Consider the following 24,697-nt stretch of genomic DNA (forward strand, 5'->3'; position numbering starts at 1 on the left):
CAAAATATCTCATAAAATATAGAGTGATTGCCAAATGCTATATCACCTATCAGCTGCTCCTTTACACCATATCTAATTTATAGGGAAGTGCTATCATGTAATGTTTCGATGCTACATATTTTATGCATGCATGACTGACAATTTTATTTGTAAGCGTTTAATCAGATAACAATCTTTTGTGTGATCCTCCTACTTATATAAGATAAGTGAAATTAATAATATGTCTCTTCATTTCAGGACAAAGAAAGACATGCGCTATGGCCGAATTTTTGTCGAGCAGAGGGGAAGGTGCAGTGTACAACAATACCATTAAACAGCAGTCCATCGAGTTTGATTAATTGATTTTCAAAACCGCACCAGAACATGTTCGAATGTTAAAATAAAACATAGAAGATTAAAAAGAATGGTGCTAAACTATATTATGAAAGAAATATTATTGCCAGAAACTATTATGCTAGTTATAACTTCTTTTCGACCTTCTAATAGTTATAATAATTATAACACAATTTGAAAAGCATATCTATGAAGGTATAGTCAAATTATTCCAGTAACGCAGAACAGGGCAATGGCCATATGAAATCATCTGAGATATATAAGGTAAATTCTTGGATGTTTTTAGGGTTTTCTACAATTTCAGTGTTAAGTAAATAGTGTGTCATCCGTTGTGTCTCGTATGTACTCATTAGTAGACCTACAAAGTCAGAAAAAAATAAACGACTCCCATTAATAACTAAATATCTTCTGGATACGATTTTTCATAAACAAATTTAGTTTTATTACATCACATAATATTACAGTTCTTCATAACGTAACGATAGTTTAACATTCTCTCGTTCCTTGACTGTAACGTCCACGTTATTCAGACTACTGGAGAAGTTCATTTCTAGGCAACATTTCACAGTTAAACAGCTTATGTAATGTGTTTGTTTTGTGTACAAAGTAAGTAAGGTACTTGACACAACAACAAAATAGGTCCTTTGTACATGAGCGATGCCAGTATTCTCTTTACATTTTATATTTACAAACATATATTGTTCTACATTTATCACGAGCTATGTTATAACCAAGTACTGAAATAAGGAACAATAATTTACTGCATTCGAGTTTATTTTGTGTATCAGTTCATCAGTGTGTATGTTGTTCACTTTCTTATAAACCTTTCAGCACCTTTGATATAGTGTTTTATATATAAGTCATACATGAGCGCATGCTTGACAAACGTTAATCATCACAACAAATGATAGTTTTTTTTACATAGAGGTCTACATGTCATGATCATTCATTGGTTGTTTTAACTTAAAAAAATATGTTATTTTCAAGCACCGAGTTTCATTAATTCAATCTGTGTATGGTATCAAATAAACCATGTCGTTTTTTTCTCACTAAGTATATCCAAACTGTTGAAATTAATTGATTTCAACAACTGTTAACGTTGGATCCTAGATATCATTCATTTCAAATGTAATTGAATCATATACGTATGGATAGTTACAAAAATTGTATCTTTAACTGGTGCATTAAGTTATAGGAAATGTTGATGACATTCAAAATCTTCTTTTTGATTATTCGTTTAAATAGTAAAGGAAAAAAATTCCTTTGACTCCTCTCTTATTATCTTGTGATATATATATATATGCTGGAAACGACTTTAAAGTGAGGTTGGCATCGTAGCGGCATCATGTGATCCATACGAATGTCCATACGAGTAGCCATTGTTATATATATTAGTCTTTTCCTTACATGACACACAATGCCAAACTCTCTGAATACCTACAACAATAAAACAAAATTTAATATAAAAGGAAAAACGTTAACGACAAATCATGTCTATTTGGCATAATTGTTTTAGAATTTCCGGTATCTAATGATCTTCAACTGTTTTGATTTGAGCATCCCTTTACTCTACGTTGTGTCTTGTGTACTAATGGTTGTCTGATTGTTTTGTTTTTGTTTTTTAGCCATGGCGTTGTCAGTTTATTTTCAATCTATTAGTTTGACTGTGGCTCTGGTATCTTTCGACCCTCTTTTACGAAATGCTACTTAATTTTCATTTTTGTTTATTTTTATTAATTGTTTCTCTTTTACCTGGGATTTCGTATTTTGTCTTAAGTCGCACTAGCTTATCTTTATGAATTTGATGTTGATGCTACTCTAATATTTTGCTTATGTAGTTTTTTGACTGATTCGTAAGTCTCGGGCACAACAAAATGCTACTTTTCCTACTTCTACTGAAATTCTCACTACACCCTGAACTTATCAGTGGATTATATGCACTATACGAGTATACCATCAGACTTACTGAAAAAATTAGTGCTTACCTCTTCTGAAGTTCTCGTTAAATCCTGTATATATTAATGGATTTAAGGCACTATTGGAGTATGCCATCAGACGTGCTGCAAAAGTCAGATCATAGTACCAATCACCGAGCTAAAAACAAAGATAAATGAAAGTTAATAAGTCAGTTAATTAAAAACATTTACATTTATTTATCATAAACGAGCATTTCGGGAGGGTAAACTAGTGGAAAACATTTATTTTATTGCACCTGGTCGATTGACGTGTTGTTGACCTAGTTTACAATTTTTGCATTCAATACAGTCAAAGTACATTCATGTCTTCCCGTTTTTTTTCTACACAATGAAAATGTATATAAGCAAATTAACCCTGTCTGTAGACCGACATATTTGTGAAAAAAAGATTACAGTCTTTATTTCTGTACTACAAACGTGTCAAGAAATATCGACAGCTTACACAAACCATCATTGAAGAATTGATTTAAAAAAAAAAACTTCTTTTAGGCTATTCAAGGTACGTAAAATCTGCCTAAACTAATGAAATTGACTCAATCAGGATAGTGAAGAAGGAGTGTTGATTGAGGTTTTCTGCTTAACGACGTCTCGACCTTCAAGTAATCAAGACTTGCCTATAAAGACACTGTTTCTGTAATTATCTACCATTGTCTACTCCATGCCTGATTACATATTAATTACTGATGGTAAGGTTAATACAAAATTGATTTATAAACCTATGTTTCAAGTTTACATAGATTTTACGGTTAATGTAAGTTACTGACAAGTACAATTACAAAAAAATGTAAAAACTGCATTGTTCTACGTGGGAGGGAAAACGGTGATCATCATTGTTTAACGTTTGACTAATATGTAAGAACTTGTGTGTTGGCTATTGAACATGGAAATTTGTTCGTTATGGCTTCATAAGTACTTGAACATCCATTTGCAGATATCGGACACTGAAAGGGTGGCTGATCCTGTTAACTAGACTCAAAGGTCTAACGTATTTCAATCGTATCAATAACCAATGTATCATATATAAACAATTTATGTTGATTTACCTCATCCCGAACTACAGGATATCAAATATCTGTCTAATAATATAAGTATTTCAAAAATTATCTTCTGAATCTGCTAATCAAGATATCAATCTTTGTTGTTTAATGCATCTACACAGGAATAATTTTATATCATATTTTAGGTCACTTGATCTCAATTCATTGGTCAAAATTTAATAATGACAGCAAGTTATCTTGATTTTTTCTAGTTCGACTACTGTTACATCATGGAAAGGCAACCGTTGGGGGGGGGGGGGGGGGGGGGTTCTGAAATTACTTCGAATAATTACCAATTTATATTTCTCATGGGAGTTATCATTGATGATATATATTTGTGTGTTTGTTGATTTATCACAGTGAACCGTCAACAAACCACTATCCTGCACAGTAAAATAAACGAATGCATTCATAAAACAGTAACCTTTGCAGTAGTATTGCCCTATCAAGCGTTAAATGTTATAATATCATTGATATTACTTTCATCTGTCTCATAGCGGGAGTTATGTAACCGCTTAGATCATGCACCTTTTATAGCAATCAGCAATCAGCAAAAAAAAACCCAGGAATTGCATTTTAATGATTATACTTTTTCTTAAAAAGATGAAACTATGAACCATGTTTCTTTTGATCACTGATATATGTGATATATTGATAATTAATAGCTTTGAGAACGTGTCATTCCTTTTAATAATATTTCAATGCAGTTTATACAATGCGTTTTCTTGTCAAATAAAAACAAGTCAGAAAGAAAAACATATTCAATTTAATATTGTTACTTTTCATTATTGATAGTTTGAACTGATTTATGCTGGAGATCAGTTATAGTTGTTATGAACACAATTTGTTTTAGCTATACAAAATAAACACGCTGTAATACAGTTCAGTTTGAAGCTCTATTTTTTTTACCTGAATAAGGCATACTTAGGTTGGACTCTTTTTGGTTGTTTTTTTTATTCCAAATGTAATGCATGCAAAATTTTAAAAAGAATTTAAGCCCTTCCCCACTAAAAGGTTGCAAAAATCCAAGCCCCTCCCACCAAAACAAAAAAATACTATAAACCTCTACAAAACATGTTTTATGATAAAACTTACCGCTTCCCTATTTGAACGTAGTTCACTGTATAGTAATATTATTTGAAATGGTAACCAACAAACAGCAAAGACAACCAGTATAGCCACTAACATGACAATAACCTGAAAAGAATACAACATATTCGATATACATACATGGCTTACACTGAGTAGGCAAGAAAATTGAAAATATTTGAAAAACAATGACAAAACTTTATCGTTAGAAAAACGTTTTTTATGTAATTTTATTGGGATGTAAAAGCGTAGATCCTTGTTCACTGATAGATAGTAAGAATCCCAACCCATTTCCTATTTTTAATGTCTAGCGCTTTGAAAAGAAAAAGAATATAATTATAAATTAAAATCAATGTCCTCGTAGTAATAAGAAAATACATTCGTTAAAGCAAAAGAGATCGTGAGTTTAATGAACTCTTCTCTAAATAGACAAATTTCGGTAAATCGTTTATCAGTTCTCCCTGTTTGAATTTTATCAGTACAGAAGAGTCTTGACCCTGGTATATATCTGATAATGCATAATAAAATATATAACTCGGACAACGTTTCATTGGAACATTTTAGTACGTAGTTAATGCATGCACAATGATGTACTTTTTTGTAACTCCTCAAAAACAGATTTATACAAAACAGATAAATCTTTTTACATTTGTATGTTAATCAACGAAAGAGCGTTGACATTCAGACCACGGGCTTTTCTTCTTTTTCATGACTACTAAGAATTGAATTGTGGGAGAAATACGACAGAACCTATCTACTTATCGCTAATTAAATAAAGTAACTTTATATGCATTTCCATATTCAATTATTCTTGCATTTATTCGTGTATTGATTTGCTTGTTAAATAAAGTTTTACGGCTATGTTTATACAAAACACTATCGACATGAAAGGATATGTAAATGTACGAACATATGCTTTATAGACTTCATCTGTTTATACAAATAATCAACTTAGAAAATAGCTGAAAGCTTTAAAAATACCTAAATAAATGAAAACTTATTACGTTTAATAATTGTTTTATTTAGCCGCCTTGAAATAGGAGAAATTTGAATACATAGCGTGTAAGGACCGATATCATTTCGTTGATCTTTAGTATTACTCTTTTCCAAATTGTTTAATTTTTTTTCGTAGAAGATTAGAAAACAAATAGTTTTAGTGTTACGTCTTGTTTTAACCATTAATATGTATAAAACAAACAGCAGTTTTTTTATTTTAAACTTTGTTCTGAATATGTACGAAAAATGGCATTAGATGTTAAGGAAGCAATAATCAATCTAACATATAAATTGGTATGTTGAACTCAAAATGTATTTTAGTTATTTGTGTTGTAATATTATCGTATACAGACGTATGTCCTATAAATCCTTTTATTCATTGTTATCATTTGATAATGGACTGTAATCGTGTTTGAATGCGCCATATGGTGTCCGTACTTAATATAATGTACACAAACATACGACAATGATAAAAACTGTATGAACCGAAGGAAATTGAGACCTGATTGTTTGGAACATTCTAGTTCAAAGAACACAATATCTAAACAATTTTGCAAAGGTGCGACAGAATTGTGCCATTCCCACCCACGTTAAGAACCAAGTATCAAAGCGAAGGATATAGAAGTACAACATACCGCGTTTTATAACAAAACAAGACACATTTTTTCAAATGGCAAAGAAAATCAATCAAAGATGAATGTCCAATCTGGAATAGTTCATATACACTCATTATAATTAACCATGTTTGAAATTGTGTACGCCAGACGCGTGAACTTTCTGATCTTAGTTGTATCATATAAAATTATATAACATTAACACATATCTGAACATTTATTATAATACTGCATGTTCTAATTTAATTAATTTTCATATTTAATGTTTTGTATCGGTTAATGCGAGTGAATAACACTAAATGTGTGTTACCTGCTAAACCATGTGTTAGATTAAAATACTACCTTTATAAAAATCAATGAAAGTGAAAAAAAACTAGTATTTTAACATGGAAAACTAAGCAGATAGTTTGAGAACCGAATGATAAATTTGTAATTAATGTTACATCCCATATATTACACGTTCATTCTATAGGACAGCATATTGAAGGGATGTTAATATGAACCTTATTTGTACAAAAGCACCAACTAATCAACGTGTTGGTAAAGAAGGTACCAACAAATTAAATGAATTTATATCTCCCTACTCGGGTATAATAATCTGATCAATTCATCGGTAAATATAAGTTGTTTAGAGTTTCGTTATATCGATTAAATTCTAAGGATTTATTCCTCTCTTGAAAAACTGTCAGCATTGATATTTGAAAACAAGTTGAATTTGAACGATGTATAGATGAATGTTGGTGGTTATTTTTTTTTTTTTTTTTGCTTTATCTGGGAATTGTTATACTAGGTACACATAATATATAACATTTGTTTTGGTTACCAGGTGAATATCCTTTGGTTATAACGTTTTGACAAATACCCACGTTTGTTGTTTCTTATGCATTTAAATAAACTCATCATAGATACCAGGACTAAATTTTGTATATACGCCAGACGCGCGTTTCGTCTACAAAAGACTCATCAGTGACGCTCGAATCCAAAAAAGTTTAAAAAGCCAAATAAAGTACAAAGTTGAAGAGCATTGAGATCCAAAATTCCTAAAAGTGTTGCCAAATACAGCTAAGGTAATATATATCTGAGGTAGAAAAGCCTTATTATTTCTAAAAATTCAAAATGTTGTTAACAGTTAATTTATAAATGTAACAACTGATTACAAAATATCAGTCGATGCTAAGATGTGTCTTGGTCTTCATAATGTAAAATGTCAATAATTTACAAATTATTGATTGAGAATTACCACCGAACGGTAGTTATTATTATAGGTGTATTCAAACTATTGACTGAGCAGATGGGTTTGTCACTAGCCATCAGGAAGAGCTATATAACTATTGAATTTGACGTCAGTACTTATATAATTGTCTGACAATTGTATATCTCCCTCGGAAACATATGGTAAACATTGATATACCACGGAAATCATACAAGCTGAAACTATGACGTTGGATTGACAGGGAGCACCTGTTGTTGACTAAATTATAATTACCTATCAATAATTACTGATATTATTATAGAGTGTATAGGAAGTTTTTATTATTAACTTTGGAAGCAAAATCTAACGTTAATTACAAACAACTTTTCTTGTGCTGTTTTAACACCAAAGATTTCAAAATAAAATTAATAATAAATACACAAGCTTATTAAATTTCATAACACCTGGCATATGGCTGTCGTTTACAACAATTTAAATTTACAGTTCATACTTAATAGGAGTTTTTCTTAATGGTTCAGAGAATGTACTAAAAATTAACATAAACAAATTATAAAAAACAAAATAGAAACAGAGAACCTATATATTGAGGGGAAAATATTATTTTGATAGAGAGAGCAAAGAACCAAGATCTTTTAGGAACCTAAATTGTTATCAATATAACCTGACAACCCACTAATAGTGCAAATGAAAGTTCTTTCCATATCAATATGTTAAAAAGAACGTGTTATAAATTTACTAGTTATTTTTATTTAGCAATCCTGATTATTATTAAATAGATCTTTTTTAACGTATGAAAAATGATCGGAAAGAAATTTCTGTTATTAATCATGTGGTTTAAACTCTGATTGTTCTTCTTCTATAAATAGTTATCAAAGGTACCAGGATTATAATTTAGTACGCCAGACGCGTGTTTCGTCTACATAAGAATCATAAGTGACGCTCATATCAAATGTTTATTACGCCAATCAAGAAAAAGTTGAAGAGCATCGAGGATCCAAAATTTCAAAAAGTTGTGCCAAATACGGCTAAGGCAATATATGTCTGGGATAAGAAAACCTTAGCTTTTCGAAAAATTCAAAGTTTTGTAAACAGAAAATTTGTATAAAATGACCACATTATTGATATTCATGTCAACACCGAAGTGTTGACTACTGGGCTGGTGATACCCTCGGGGACGAAACGTCCACCAGCAGTAATATCGACCCAGTGGTGTAAATACTTATCAAAGGTACCAGGATTATAATTAAGTACGCCAGACGCGCGTTTCGTCTACATAATGTCATCAGTGACGCTCATATCAAAATATTTATTACGCCAAACAAGTATAAAGCACTTTTTTAAACAAGACGTCAGTATCATCAAATTCAACACAAACGCATACTTTTAATTTTCAAAATGTAACACAAAAAATATTGTTTAAAGTTTTTAAAGATAGCCAAGAACGCAAACCTAGGTGAAACATTCCACATAGTAATACTTGAAAGGTACGAAGAGGTAACGTATCGAGAGAATATTTCCTATACCGGAATCTAATCAATGCACAAACAATCCGAGATCGTAGATAATTACACTTTTTAACGAACGTCACCAACACAGAAAAAAATGATTAATGTTCAACAATTAAAAAATATAACCGCAATGTTGAGCCGCAGGTCAACAGAAGAGAATTAAACGTGCTGCAAATGAAACCCAAATAATTACCTGTTTTGTTAGTATTGAAAAGTGAGGGTTTTCAATGAACACAAAAAGTTATTAGTACAGTATACGATTTTTATCAAAGTAAGAACAAATCAAGGACGCAATCCAAGAAAGACAGGAACACGATGGCCTTACTTATTAATAAGCAAGAAGATAAAAAGGATATAATCAAAATTGATAAGAGAAACAAATACCACAACAAAAATATATAACATACCGAAAACACTATATAGAAAAAAGCAAAATCACAAAAATACTAAACTTAGAGGAAAATCAATTCGGAAAGTCCATAATCACATGGCAAAATCAAATAACAAAACGCATCAATCTGATGTCGTCTGTTTATGTAGTTCATACGTGTTTCTCGTTTCTAGTTTTTATATAGATTGGACCGTTGGTTTTCCTGTTTCAATTGTTTTACATTACTAATTTTTGAGGCCCTTTATAGCTTGCTGTTCGGTGTGAGCCAAGACTCCGTGTTGAAGGCCATACCTTAACCTATCATGGTTTACTTTTATAAATTGTTATTTGGATGGAGAGTTGTCTCATTGGCACTCATACCACATCTTCCTATAGCTATTATGTGATATAAATTAAAAGAACAGTAGTATCCCGTTGTTCAACTATATACCATACGTCTACTGAACATTTGTCAAAACACAAAATCATACGAAAAGGATTTAAACGATCAAAACATGATATTATTTTAATGATAACCCTACATTCTATACCTTCAGTTTTGCACTTGTTTGGGCTTCAACTCTTTTATAGGTGATTAAAAACAATATGTTATTATTATTCATTTAATTACTCTACATTATATACCTTCTTTCTTGCCCTGGCTTGGGCTTCAACTCTTTTATCCATTTTTTCTACTGGTATCGCACTCATCCATAATTTCATGATTATACGAGAATAGGCGAGTGTCATTACAATCATTGGTATAAAGTACAAAACAACAGATACAGTGGCATAATATGCAGTCCGTGATGGTATTGAATGTGTTGTTATATTGTTGTCAGAGCCAATAGATACCGGCCAGTCATCGTCACACCAGCGTTCTGTATGATCCTTCCAAACACGTACTTTAAGTTGTCTGTAGATTAAAGTTGGACAAGCAATCAATGCCGAGGATAACCAAATTAGAATCAATGACGTGCGTGCCCTCCTGTCAGTCATATGAGCTTTCAATGCAAATACTATACCAAAGAAACGGTCATAGGCTATCAATGTCAAGGATAACACACTGGCCACAACGGACAATACTGAAAAAGAAATTAATATATTTCTATTATCGGATCGAAATTAGAGAAATAGACTAAACGTACTAACTTGAAAAATAATTGTATAACTATCGGGATTAAAAAAAACAATAAAATATAAAACAAAAAAACAAAAAAAAAAACACTATATTATAAAGGAGACCATAATAATAACAATGCATGTTTTTATTTTACTTTTTTTACTTGTGTTTGCTACCATTTGTGTGATCGACGACCTGATAAACAGATAAGTAACCCCAATCGGATATAAAACGTGGGAATAATCGAATTAAAGTCATTAGAAAAAAATATCATTCAAGTAAACATCCGGAAAAAAAGATAAAAGTAATTTATCATGAAAATTGATTATCGATTATAAATTATGTATAATTATGTAAAGGAAATAAACATATTAAAATCAAACTTCGTTAATGTTTCATTTTTTTTTATCAAGTGTTATATTCAATACAGATAGCTAAAAGGCATACGTTTTCGTAAATCGCTAAGACATTGGTTAATATAGATGATTATGTTTTAAATTGGCAATTATCAGAGCAAACCGTTTTGGAATAAGATAGTCGACCAACAACTCAGTATGCACAATTGTTTCATTCTCATCATTAGGAAAATTAAACGTTTATTACTTTAATGTGGTAAACCGTGATGATGACTTATCATTTGGACCATTAACTGTGTTTGTTACTGTGGTTATTTGTTTACTCCATAGAAACGGAATTGAAGAAAAAGTTCATGTCTCTCGAAATGAAATTATCAATTTTGGCTTTTCATTTATTTTTGTTTGGCCTCGAGCATATCATTGGTACAATTAATGCTATTATATAGCAACGGTTAAATTCACAATCTCAAAGTAGTTTCATATATATAGTGTTCTCCAAAATGGGAGAATAGATCCAAAGGCGAGAACGAAGATACAATAACATCTCTATGACAAAATGCTAAAAACGAAAAAAAACAACACTTCAACCAAACGCAATACAGAAAATTCACATATGCAACTAATCGAGTATGACCCTTTGAGTGAAATATGGGACATTGCTATACCTCTTTCGCTTTGCTCTTTGGAGGATGAATTTTGACCTTGTAATAACACCCATGATAATTTTGTAGTTAACAACAGACACATTTGATTGTTAATTGTTTGTCAAGATTTTCTGCTGTTTAATTTGCTCTGATCATTAGTATAATAATTGAACAGTAACCAAAAATGTTACTCGCTGCTTTAATTTGACCAATCAATTAGAAGCTGACGTGTTCAAATTTAGCAAATGAACAATTGTATAAGACAGAATTGTCAAGGGGAAATTTTTATACCTTGTATCAATGAAAAGAAATAGTTTCATACATTTTGCATACATGTATGTACGTCTTTTCTTTCCCCTCTATTTTATGGAATAATTGGAGTAATCAAAGACTATCAGTGTCTGCATTTCTCCAATTAAACAATATCAAAGTAGTCGCAAATAATATATAGCAAATGCATCTATCAAAATCTTGTTGTTAAATAGCCAAATAGTTATCAAAGGTACCAGGATTATAATTTAGTACGCCAGACGCGCGTTTCGTCTACATAAGACTCATCAGTGACGCTCATATCAAATATTTATAAAGCAACACAAGTACAAAGTTGAAGACCATTGATGACCCAAAATTCTAAAACGTAATGCCAAATACGGCTGATGTTATCTATGCCTGGGATATGAAAATCTTTAGTTTTTTCGAAAAAAATCAAAGTTTTGTAAACAGGAAATTTATAAAAAATGACCACATTATTTATATTCATGTCAACACCGGAGTGTTGACAACTGGGATGGTTATACCCTCGGAGACGAAACGTCCACAAGCAGTGGCATCGACCCAGTGATGTAAATAGTTATCAAAGGTACCAGGATCATAATCTAATACGCCAGACGCGCGTTTCGTCTACATAAGACTCACCAGTGACGCTCATATCAAACTATTTATAAAGCCAAACAAGTACAAAACTGAAGAGCATTGATTGAGGATCCAAAATTCCAAAAATGTGTGCCAAATACAGCTAAGATTATCTATGCCTGGGATAAGTAAATCTTAGTTTTTCGAAAAATTCAAGTTTGTAAACAGGAAATTTTTAAAAAATGACCTTATTATTGATATTCATGTCAACACCGAAATGTTGACTACTGGCCGGGTGATACCCTCGGGGACGAAACGTTCACCAGTAGTGGCATCGACTCCATCGTACTGTTATATCTTTATTCTAACAGATGTGAATCAGAAAATTGTCGTCTTCAAGATAGTAAAAAAATAGTACAAATCTAGGTCACGCGAAACCATTTTGATTTTAAGCTCGATGTTAAGCTTCGAAAAAAATATTTATGAACTGTCTAATGTGTTTTAACGTTAGTTTTTAAATTTCATTCTCACTATTCACTTTGTTTTATAATCTTCTTAATGGTTTATAATTCAGAATAGGTCTAAAGACGTAGGCGTTAAGTAAATAAAAGCACAGTTAGATTAGGAAACTGTGCTATTCTGTTGTCATTGGGCTATTATATTCAGAACCAGGTCTGTTCGCCTATAATACAAAGAAATATGATACAAATTTTGTGAAAAAACAAAATATTAAGTTTTAAAAAACAAGATAGTTTGATGTGTATTGCAAAAGAACAACTTTAAAAACCCAACAAGAACACGAAAACGACATTTTCTTCGGCCACTTTAGAGAGAAAAGACAAAATAATCTTGATTATTTAATTTCAAATACTAGTACAGTCATATTGATGATTTTCTATCCATTTACAAAACAATCTTCCCATATATATAATAAAAATATACCCAAAAAACTTGATGTTCACGAGATTGTCGATTAACTCCCTACTACCTCTATTTGGTTAACGTCTCTGTCTGATAATCGTATATGTAAGTTTGAAATTTTTAAGTCAGTTGTGTTGTATGATTAAACATTTTTTGCTGATGGATCCAAAATAATGACATATTAACTTTTATGTCTATTTGGGTGGCTCACTTGTGTCATTTGTATCGACTTCCTTGTTTGAATTTGCCTTGGAGTTATACTGTAAGCTTAAATATGGCATGTGGCAACACAAATAGCAATTCTAAAAATGAGTTTAGAAATTGCAGAAACAGAATTCAAAATGTTCCAACTTTGTTCATGATGTTCTGATACGTTAAAGAGATTACACTTGAAAGATAATTTTCATCTTCTAGAAAACTAGAAATCAAACTGACATGCTGGAACGACGTTTTTGTTTCCTTTTCTATACTTCTGATAAGACTTAGTTCATACAAAAATCAGAAATAACTAGAGCAAAAGATGGTAAGCTGCCAGAGTTTTTCCCTATGGTAAAGAAATTTTTGATATTTGAGGCAAATGTTCAACTATCATAAAGGAATCATTTGTAAATGTTTCTTTCTAATGACATTTAGATGTTTCGGGACGAAATTTTCTCAAAATCCTAACAATTGAAGAAAAAAGTTCTTTTCCTCCTGGATTTGTATGACGAAGACATGGTAGTAATATGTACGTTATAATAAAAACGTTTCGAATGATAACATGGATGTATTTGTCTGTAAATTGTTTCTCATATAGTTAATGAGCTATCGTTCAACTCACTACAAAAACGAAGAAATAATAGAAAATTGTTAGTGCAAACTAATTAGAAAAATTCCACATTTGTGTAGAAATATTATGATTTGATTATCCTTACAAACATATTGATTGATGAAAGCAGCTTATGATAAATGCAAGAATAAGTGTTATATAGTACTCTAAAAAGCTATTTCTTATAAAAATTAGATTAAAACAAATCAAAATAAAACGTTTTGCATATTAAGCATGATACTATTGTTATGAGACGAGGCAAGTGTCTTTAAGTCATTGTCGTTTTTTTCCCATTAGACTTTATAAACGGCAAATGCTAATTCAAAACTCAACAATACACGAACAAAATAAATGAAACAGGTGTTAGTCTCTAGAAATACAAAAATGAGCAGCGTGCAGACAAACACATACTCTCTCTCACACACACACACACACACACAAAATATAAATCAAAAGTAAATTTTCGTATTTTTTCCATATGAGCAGCGCATTTATGGTAGTCACAGACTATAGATTTTTAAATGTTTAAAAAAGTATAACACGTTTTTCTTCTTGTCTTATTGATTGAAAAAAAGGTTGACCGTTAATTATTATTTCGAAAAATTTCAATTGTTATCAAATCTTTAAGAATATAAAAAGTTGAAAAGAGGATCAAAAGCATATACATATAAACTAATTTTACAAAATATGAAATTTGATGAATACATTTTGAACACCGTATAAATTGACATTTGGTATACTTTTTGATAGATTGATTTCTAACTGAGTTAATGTGAGTTTTAGTACAAATGATATAAATGTTATGACAAAAATAAAAATAAAAATAAAATATTTAACCATATCAATAGTCTCTTTACATTTTGTAATGAAGGCGATAAACCATTACATAATGCTACTGCAGATCTCCTTATGGGAATGATGTTTGCTATTTGTTATTTCGTATCTTATTTAAGTATTCGAGGGACAGCTTTGTTAGACATTGATAAATATCTTAATCAATGGTAAACATGACAGACTGATCAGTTAGTTGTCTAACCCGATGACATTGTAGCATGCGTCAAAACGTCAAAAATTTGCAGAAATCGAAACTCAATTTATATTACGTCAGACAAAGTCAAATATTGAGAAAATATGAAAAATCCTAGCAGATGTTTTTGACAAAATGTGTCAGTTGTTGTGTTTACATTGGTAATTGTCAGATTATACGGCGGTAAAAACATCAAGGCATATTTATCAATTACCGTACATTATCGACGCGTACGTCTTGACATAGTATGTAAATAACTGCTAAATAGAAATACTTAAGCTAATATCTTTCTACTTGTACCAAATTAGTTTGAGTATACGGAAGGGTTATTAGAACGTTGAAGAACAAAAAAATGTTCTTATCTCAGGTAGTAAGTAAAACCCTGGAGAAAATAGTCTTAGAAGCTTCCCTTTCTTAGATAGTTAACAATACATTTTTTTTCAGAAAAATTTATCCGTAAAATATTTCGGAAGTCAATTAATAGCATGGTGTTGAGTCATTAAACAAATATCTTACATATCTATAGTTTTGTTTGTTTTACCCCAGACCAACAGTGCAGGTATATCTTTCATATCTTTAGTTCATCTCGTATTTGTTTTACCCCAGACCAACAGTGCAGGTATATTAATTGTAATGATAATCTTGTTTGTTTTACCCCAGACCAGCAGTGCAGGTATATCAATTGTAATTATAATTTACAGATGGAACTCGTACCATCATATCTATATAAATAAAAAAAAAAAAAAGAGAAATAAAAGTGACTGCAGTGCTTTGATGGAAATTGTAACCTATATCTAAATAATGCAAAAAAGTACATTAATCTAAAAAAACAAACAAAAATGTGAGTGTTTGAGGACAATTTAACACATTTTTTTTTATTACAGAAGTGCAAAACAACAGGTGTAGAAACAGAAAACAAACATCTATGTGCATGTATATTCCATGTACCGATATATAAACAGGTAAACGTGTAAATTGAAATAAGACGGCAGTATACCAAAGTATAAATAGGAACATATGAAAGTGAAATTAGAATGGCATTGTGCCTGACAATGAATGTGTTCCGCCCAAAAATATGCGAAAGCAGTGCGAGAGATGAAGAACCCCATTGGTTAAGGGTATTACATCAAGTTAAATTTTGTATTGTCAGTTTAAGAATTTGTGTAAACATATATAGCTCAAATTATGAGATAAAGGTTTTGATGCTTTAATCAACCATATTAAAAAATTCCTGAATTGCATAATTTTAATCAAAAGTGTTTTATTTTGTCCATTAAGATATAGAATGCTTCTGCTAATTTTCTTCAAGACCGATCGATATAGCTATGCCAAACAAGAGGGACCATAAGAATATCACTATCACAAGGTTTTTGTATACAGATTGTCAAATAAATTATTATTATTTTTATGTTGACAATAAACGAATTGCCCATATATGTTATACACATTAGAGTTTGATCTGTTTTTTAGCATTCATTAAAAAGAATTTAATTATGTTCGTCTAATTTTTAAATTGTGTCCTCTTTGACATATTTATTTCAACAATGTATTATTAAAATTCATTAGCCACCTCGACTTCCTCAATTGTGAAATCGTCGAATAAGATTTGTAATCATATTGTTACTCGAAAAGAGTATACGTAATAAGACGTGTGCCACTAGTGGAGCAAGAACTGCTCACCTTTCTACAGAACCTGAGTTTATCCCTGTTATTTTTATTTGGTTTGTGTTTTTCAATCTGTTTGCTTTTCCTCATTTGTCTATCTAGTCATAGAGATGTCTCCTTTTATCCGACTTCTGGTTTTGATTGATCTCTTTGGTATAAGAATGTTGATACTATCCGTCTGAAATTTTTCATTCCATTTCTCTCTATTTTTTAGGTAAGTGTGTTAAAAAAGGACCGTCTTTTTCTTCGATTGAACATTGATCAGATGACAATACATGATTGTTCTTCGTATCTTATTAAATGCAATCCTATCTCCGAATTGCACAAGTTATAGAAAAAGCAATTACACCAAAAACGCTTCTTAACGACTAAAGTATATTACCTGAAATCCAATTATCTCTAACATATTACCCTTTTAGATAACATTTACAGTGACGACGAAAAGGTGATATATACATAGAAATTGCACATTAATAATATATTTAACACAGGTCACACGCTAATTGTTACAAAGCTATGCCCAAATATTTAGAAAAGTGTTCTAAATTTAATGTGCAGCAAGACTGTTTGAAAAAAACAGGTTCGTGCATGAATTGATTTAAACGATATTTGCAGAATAAGTAATTATTTCATTACACTTAACCATTACTTTAGTAACATCATTATTCTGTTAGAACGTACGAACTGAGTTTTTTTCTGTTGATGTTAATTAAAGATGAGTACTGAAAACAAGTGTTGTATCTGATAGTTGTAATCATTTTAACAACGTCTATGTTGACTACCTGTATAACTATTAGTTTGAAAATTTCAAATCCATGGAATTTAATTACTTAATTATCTACAATTGTCAAGTTTGATGTACAATTGTGTTCCTTCTAAATAATTATTAGGCAACATATGTTTACTAGTGTTCAAATCTTATAAATCCTTTACAAATATACAATCAAGGTAACATAACAACAACTGTGATGAATTCTAAAAGGTGCAAGACAAGCTGTGTTGACAGGGTCTGCATCCGCTGTCAATCAAGCTCAGTAACTTCACATTATCATGATATTAAAAGCACAGATTATTTAAAGGGAAGTAAAAGTTCTACAAATAGGAGAAGCTCAAAATCCTATTGTAATTCTTGAAAAGTTATTATTGTAATTTGTTTTCATTAAAGGTTTAGCCGAAGATAAACGTTGGATTCACAAATGAATAAGTAAATAAGCTTTAGTTATTAAGTTATCTACCACAAATACTATAGTTCATACTATTACCTATTGGATAATTGATACATACACATATTATTATAATACATAACTCCCTTAAATATTTCAAATCCTCCGCCAAATTTTAAGAAACAGTACACAAACAATGCACATGTTGCGCTTGGTTTTTTTTTTAAGACAAAAACAAATGGCACTACTCCTAAATATGAAATGTAAACATAATTTAAATGTCAAGACAGTAAATATTAAACACCAATATGTAAAGACAGAAAATGTAGACACATCAAAGTATAGTTATGGAAGCACTAAAGTGTTAATAAAAGCAACAGTAGTATGCCGCTGGTCAATAGTCATAAATCGATTAAGCGAAATCAAATACGGCTTACAAACTAAAACTGAGGAAAACAGATCACCTATAAGAGGAAAACAACAAAATAACATAAAGTTTGTATTTGCAACAAAAACAAACGTTAACATACATAGAAACGGAAAATTTGATGCCAACTGTCGTAAATGCAGAAAATTATAAAGATAAAAGACAGAACATAATAACCAACTATTTCGATACAAAAAAAAAATGGTCAGACTGTAAAATGGATTGGTCATATACTTCGTGTCATGTATAAATCTTCGATGTAATACAATTTTAATTTGAGCATGCAGTATTTCAAAATATATAGCACTTAAGACTCTTGCTTTTGGAAAGGATGACAAGAATAATTACTTTAAAAATGGTTATGATGATGAAGTTCTACAGAAACATTCTTAACAACCTTAGTTTTATGTAATGGTGAATATAATTAGATGCTTGAAGATGACGCGCAAGGTTGTAAAGAATGTATAAAATAGTTGTGAGATAGTCAAGTATTCGAATATTCACTTTCGACACTCCAGTTCAGGTGCCATTAATTAACATTTTCTTGTATTATACTTGTTCCAACACAGAAGTGTTCATTATTGTAATAAGAAATAACTGTTGAATTTGTTAATGTTTTCACAGGTATGCCATTTTATTAATCATGAATTATATATTTTTTTGTGTTAATTGCGCAATGAAAGAGCACATTTCTGTTAATGTATGACGTCTTGTCATATATCCAAACTTTGAGGTGTAGACACATAACAACATACATTGCTTCGTCTGGTTCGATTTTAGACTTATATTTCGACATTTGACAGAAGCGGTCATCTAAATAAATTATCAATTGTTCTCATCTACTGCTACTCAGGCTTTGGTAAACGTAACAAGTTTCTTAGCAGTTCGTTGATAAACCAGGGTAATGCATAAAAACGTCTCGTCATATTTGTTTGTTTTTATAGTGAATAAAATTATAACACAATGTTGACTACTGTATACTATCTACTATGTCTGTTGGTTTTGTTCACACATTATTTTCAATATAATGGCATTTTATGCGAGTGATTAAGCTGGCTTTAAAACCAGATTTATTCCACCATTTTTTACATAAGCAAATACCTGTTCCATGTCAAGAATATAACAGTTGTTATCCATTCGTTTGATGTGTTTCAGCTTTTGAGTTTGTCATTTGTGTATGGACTATCATTATTTTAAGTCTTATAGGAAGACGTTAAGAAATGATGAAACCATGATAATAACTTGAATATTCCCGAGCCTCCTTGTAAACGCCCCCTTCAATATTGCAGAATAACTTCCAACAATAACATACATTCCTGTTCAAAGATGTTTTATTTCATTTCTTCTTGTAGCGTTTTCTTAAGTTTAGATAGAAATATTTGCTGTTTATATAAATATATATTTTTATATTCTGTTCTTTCTGTAATTAGATAAAATGCGCTGTTTCTTTTCTCTGATGCTCAACAGCAGTCGTTTGTAAACGGAAAAAAGAAGTTATTGTTTTACCCAAGTTATTAAGTGAAAACCCTGGCTAGAATAAGATTATTTATTAAAAATGTTCATGCAAATGGTTCATCTTTCTTATTGTTATTTATTCAATTGGCACCTATATACATATAGTCTTACATATGATCACTTTTGTTGCATGAATGAAGTGCACCACATATATACTCCATTGATAGAAGAGGCATGCATGTATATATATAAATCAGTGAGACTAAATGTACTACCCATTGAAACAATAAGGAGTTGTAGTATGATTGCGAAAGAGACAAACCTCCATTCGAAACCATGATTGATATTTAGTAGAGAGTTGCTTCATTGTTAATCGCATTTCATCTTCTAATTATTAGTTTGGACTTCAATTTCCCGGTTATAACCTTTCCTGACGAAGGTTAATCGAGAAAAGTGCGTCGTACGAAACAGTGAATTAAGTGTTAATTTCTTTTTTTAAACGTTTATGATGGTTTCGAGTGCCTAACATTGAAACACGAGAAACAATAACACAAACTTATTTCCTTTGTTTCAATATTAATGCATGCGTCTTTCAGGGTATACGATACAGATCCCATCCCATAATGATTTTTACGAAAATTTGCATACAGGCTATTTTTTACCTAAGAAACGTCGCACGCTACAGTACTGGTGTTACTTTGGTAAAATCACGAACATGACACATTCATCTTTTTAATTTTTAAACATAAAAATTGATATTATAAAGTGTTGTATATCATTTTAAAGCTTTTAAACTCTTCTTTCAGATTATTGGAATTTTGTATATGTAACAGACCATTTTCATTAATTAAAAATCAATAAAACCTTTATTTTGCAATATGATTTCCTTGTCCCGCGTTACACTTTTAGTTTTGTGAAATTCTGAATACCGTAAAAAACATATAAATTTTATTACCAAACGATATAAAAGTTTGTCTAGAACAAGCAATTCATAATTGGGCGATGACGTAATGTCGATTTTTTTCTCTCGAAAAAACGGAAATAAAAAAAAAATGATCAAGATGATACAAATTATGTGTCCCATGCACGAAAGGTTGCCGTAAATTTGGTTAAATTGTCCCAAAAAAGGGAATTCCAGAGCAATCCCCATGTCGAAAGTAAATAATTTTTATACTGGTATTTTGTACAAAGATCACACTCTCGCCTCATGCAATAATCAGGAATTTTTAAAATAAATTCTTATTATTCGAGTTGAATAGCAATGTCCGACATTTTGTCCCCTTCAAACCAAATTAAACGTTATGATGTTTATTTAATACAGTGCCATTCGCTACATAAAAAAAAATTATAATGGATAAAAGTTCAAAAAATTATCTCTATTTTGATATTAAATTCCCATAAATTAAATCTAATATACGAGATATCAGATAAAACTAAAATGTCCGATACAATGTCCCCACATACGATTTTGACGTTATTTAATAAAATTATATACTAACGTCTAATTGTTATTATTGCGGTTTTCACAGACGATTTGGGATACGGCTATTTCGTTTTGTTGCTTAATAAGAAAACTTTGAAATTAATGTGTTATGCTGAAGCTCTACCGATTCATAGAGAAGGGGTTGGGAGAGATTTTCTCGCGGAACTGAAGTGTTTTCCGGACTATAATAGTCGGATCTGCCATATTAATACAAATTAATAGAAAAAAAAACAGCAATAATTAAAAAGTCAAGTGTTCATGAACAATTGAATGGTCTTTCCTTTTTTCTTTTATTAATTGCCTTCTTAGTTAAAAAAATATATAGTTTCTAAGGACTTTTATGTTCATAAGTGGTTGCTTAGGGCAAAAATCATTCCTAAGGATAAATATATTAAAATAAGTTATTAAAAATGTCATATGTACTATTCATAGTATTTAAAGTTAAAAAAATAAGTGATTGCTAAGGACTTGTATGTCGTTGCTAGGGACAAAAATGTCATTTCCAGTAATAAAAATGTCATATTTATATTATTCATAGCCTTCTAAGTTCAAAAATATATGGTTGCTAAGGTGTGTTATGTCCTTGCTAGGGACTTGACCTCTGACCTTGACCTAACTTTGTAGATCTTATTATGCTGATCATTTTTGCAATTCAAAGTTTCTTTCTATCTCTAACCATTTTTGAGTTACAAGCAAACAATCATCATTTCGGACCCCAAAAACAGTTTTGGTGCCCTAGTTCCATAACAATTGGTCCAATGATTTTCAACCCAACATAACAAATGTAGATCTCGACAAGACACATATTTTCTCCGTTACATTTTATCAGCCATCTTTTACGGTTATTTAGTAAATCCGATAACAAGCTAAGGTCAAAATATAGGTCATGACCTTGACCTTTGACCTTAGGTCAATTTTCATGTTCATGTAAATTGATGATCATTGGTGATGATCCTAGGTGGCTACAACTTACAGTTTATGAGTTTTAGTGGCCAACCGACATTTGTTAATTTTCAAAGGGGCATAACCCTACCAATGAGTCGTTGAATCTTTTCAATTTAAATGTAACGAAGCACCAGGGTCTGTTCCTGAACAAATTCCACCCTTTATTTTTTTTCTACCTATTATGGTTATGGATTTGAATGATAACAAGTTTTTCGGTGTTAGGGGAGATAACCCCTAAAATATCTGGTTCTATATACTTTTATATTAATTAAGTACAAAAAAATAGCTACTTCCGGTTGTTTCTTTCAAGGTTAAATGGTTTGATACCTTTGTCCAAAAGTTTCATAGCTTTATCATGTATACATATAAAATAAAAGCAAAGGTCAAAATCTAGAACGTCAAATTAAGCTATGACCTTGAGATCAATTTCAAGGTCACGAACTAAGGACCTCAAATCAAAAGACCATAGGTCTTAATTATATTTGGTTAATGACTTTTATCACCAAACGCGTATTTTTAAATACAAGAGAGGAGAAAACTCCCTTTTACGTTCAACGTGCCCTTGCAATAAAAATGTATGTGTTACGACATGTCGCAACTAACAATTTAGTAAAATTAATTTGTTGATATCTTATACGGTCTTTGGATATAAGTGAAAATAAGCCAAATTCAAATATTAGAATATGACCTTGACCTTTGACCTTGACCTAATTTTCATTTTTTTGGACCAAGGACCTCAAATCAAAAGATCCTAGGTCTCTATCACTTATGGTTTATAAGATAGAAATGCATATCACTTATATCAGATGCATAAGGGGAAATAACTCTCATATGGAGCGGTCATATTGCTTCGGTCAAAATAGGACAAATCATGCAAAGGATATAACAAGCAATTTTGTAAAATAAATTTGTCGTTATCTTTTACGGTTGCAAAGGAGTTGTGAGCACAAGGAAAACAGTGTTTGAGGAGATAACTCCTACAAAGAAAAGTATTCGGTTACGCAGGGTAAATTTCAAAAGCGCATAAACTGTTCGATATCATATACCAAATATCAAAGCGACATATTGCGAAACAAATGTTTATCGCAAGAACAAAATTAGGCGAAAGAAAAAAAAAATAATCAGAAGAAAAACAATAGGTGTTTCCACAGAAAAGTGGAAAGACCTAATAATAATAATCAGAAGAAATACAGTAAGGTCTTTCCTTATAGAAAAAGGAAAGACCTTAATAATCAGAAGAAATACAGTAAGGTCTTTCCTTATAGAAAAAGGAAAGACCTTAATAATTGTTCCCGCTAATTCCCTTGCATATATTTGTGCAGAACTGACATGCTAGATATGCCGTAGTCCTTTCGCCTTGACATTCTGGAGTGCAAAGATGAGTGCATTTTCAGTGCATAGTTTATCCATAAAAAAAGCAATCGATTGCCTTTATAATTAAAATGTATATAAAACAAATGGTTTCAATTCAAGTTATTTTTTTATTTTTAATTTGTTAATAAAACTAAAGCCCAACATCATTTATCTAAGAAAAAACAATTGATTCTTTCTTAGAGGAAAAAATCAATCCTTTAAAATTTATTGTAAAAAGCCATCTGAACAACATGCATTCCAACGTTTTTATTTTGGCTTACGTCTTTGAGTGTATATAACGTTAGGTGACACCAGTATCGTGCGACGTTTCTAAGCAATTCAAATATGTGATAAAAGATATACCTTTGTATGCTTATTTCATACATTTACTCTAAATTTCGTTTTTGTTTTAACATTTCTACCCTTTGAATATACACACCTAACTTTTTTTCAACAGATAAGCGAAGACGGATTTGTGTAAAAACATAATGATAATCTTCGTTACAAAAATATGCTCTTAATATGTACATTTCTTTTGAAAAATTGAACTTTTGATAAAGTTTCAAGATGTTAGGAAAAAAACTGCATTTTCGCTGTATATTTATCAACTTTGAAAAAAAATTAATGTTGACCTTTTCATTCAAATTGGTACAAATATCAAACATCATGCCATTTTAAAAAGGAGGGGTCTATGTACTTGTTTTCACGTTAAATATTTTTAAGTCTTCTTATATAGAAAATGGTGGATTTAACCTGGTTTTATAGCTAGCTAAACCTCTCTCTTGTATGATAGTCGCATCAAATTGAACAATTGTTCAAATCATCTTCATAAGAAATAAAATAAGAAAAATCAAAACATAAATGCATAAAAAAAATGTTTGAAACCACGTGAATTCAAAATACGTATCGGAAATTTCAACAATTACTTCTATAGTAACAATTAAGCTTTTTACAATCTATTTCGTGTTCATTGTAATGCATGCTAACTATTTCTGTTTTCCATAATATTTTCCCTGATTATACTTGCTAATTGTAGATAAGAATTAACTGAAATTATTCATGCCACATCATACAAATGTTTAGCCTGAAACAATCTCTCATATGAATTGGTTTGATTTAAAAGAAAGGTCATAATGTATTTGATAATTTTAGTGATTATTTCATCATTTGGACACTTATTTTTAATATCAGTGTCTAATATCGAACATTTCATTACCCCTCAGGGGTTTTAGGTGATATATTCATGTTTACATGTTATATGTTATCCAAATGAATTTACGAACATCGGATAACTTCTGTTACGTATTACTTAGCGAAGAAAATATTAATTCGGTTGATT

At 30.7% G+C, this 24,697-nt stretch overlaps 1 protein-coding gene across 1 annotated transcript in view; it reads right to left on the minus strand.

The window, feature by feature from the left end:
• Window positions 1–751: 751 nt before the first annotated feature.
• The window catches only part of LOC139487547 (tachykinin-like peptides receptor 99D), a 38,629-nt gene continuing 14,683 nt past the window's right edge, over window positions 752–24,697 (minus strand). The window contains exons 2-5 of the mRNA XM_071272428.1: window positions 9,782–10,221; window positions 4,442–4,543; window positions 2,319–2,427; window positions 752–1,770 (exon numbers count right to left, since the gene is read on the minus strand). Coding sequence (XP_071128529.1) covers window positions 1,649–1,770; window positions 2,319–2,427; window positions 4,442–4,543; window positions 9,782–10,221 — 773 coding nt within the window. The 3' untranslated portion in view covers window positions 752–1,648. The remainder of the gene's footprint in view (window positions 1,771–2,318; window positions 2,428–4,441; window positions 4,544–9,781; window positions 10,222–24,697) is intronic.

This window comes from Mytilus edulis, chromosome 9 (assembly GCF_963676685.1).
Source record: "Mytilus edulis chromosome 9, xbMytEdul2.2, whole genome shotgun sequence".
NCBI lineage: Eukaryota > Metazoa > Mollusca > Bivalvia > Mytilida > Mytilidae > Mytilus > Mytilus edulis.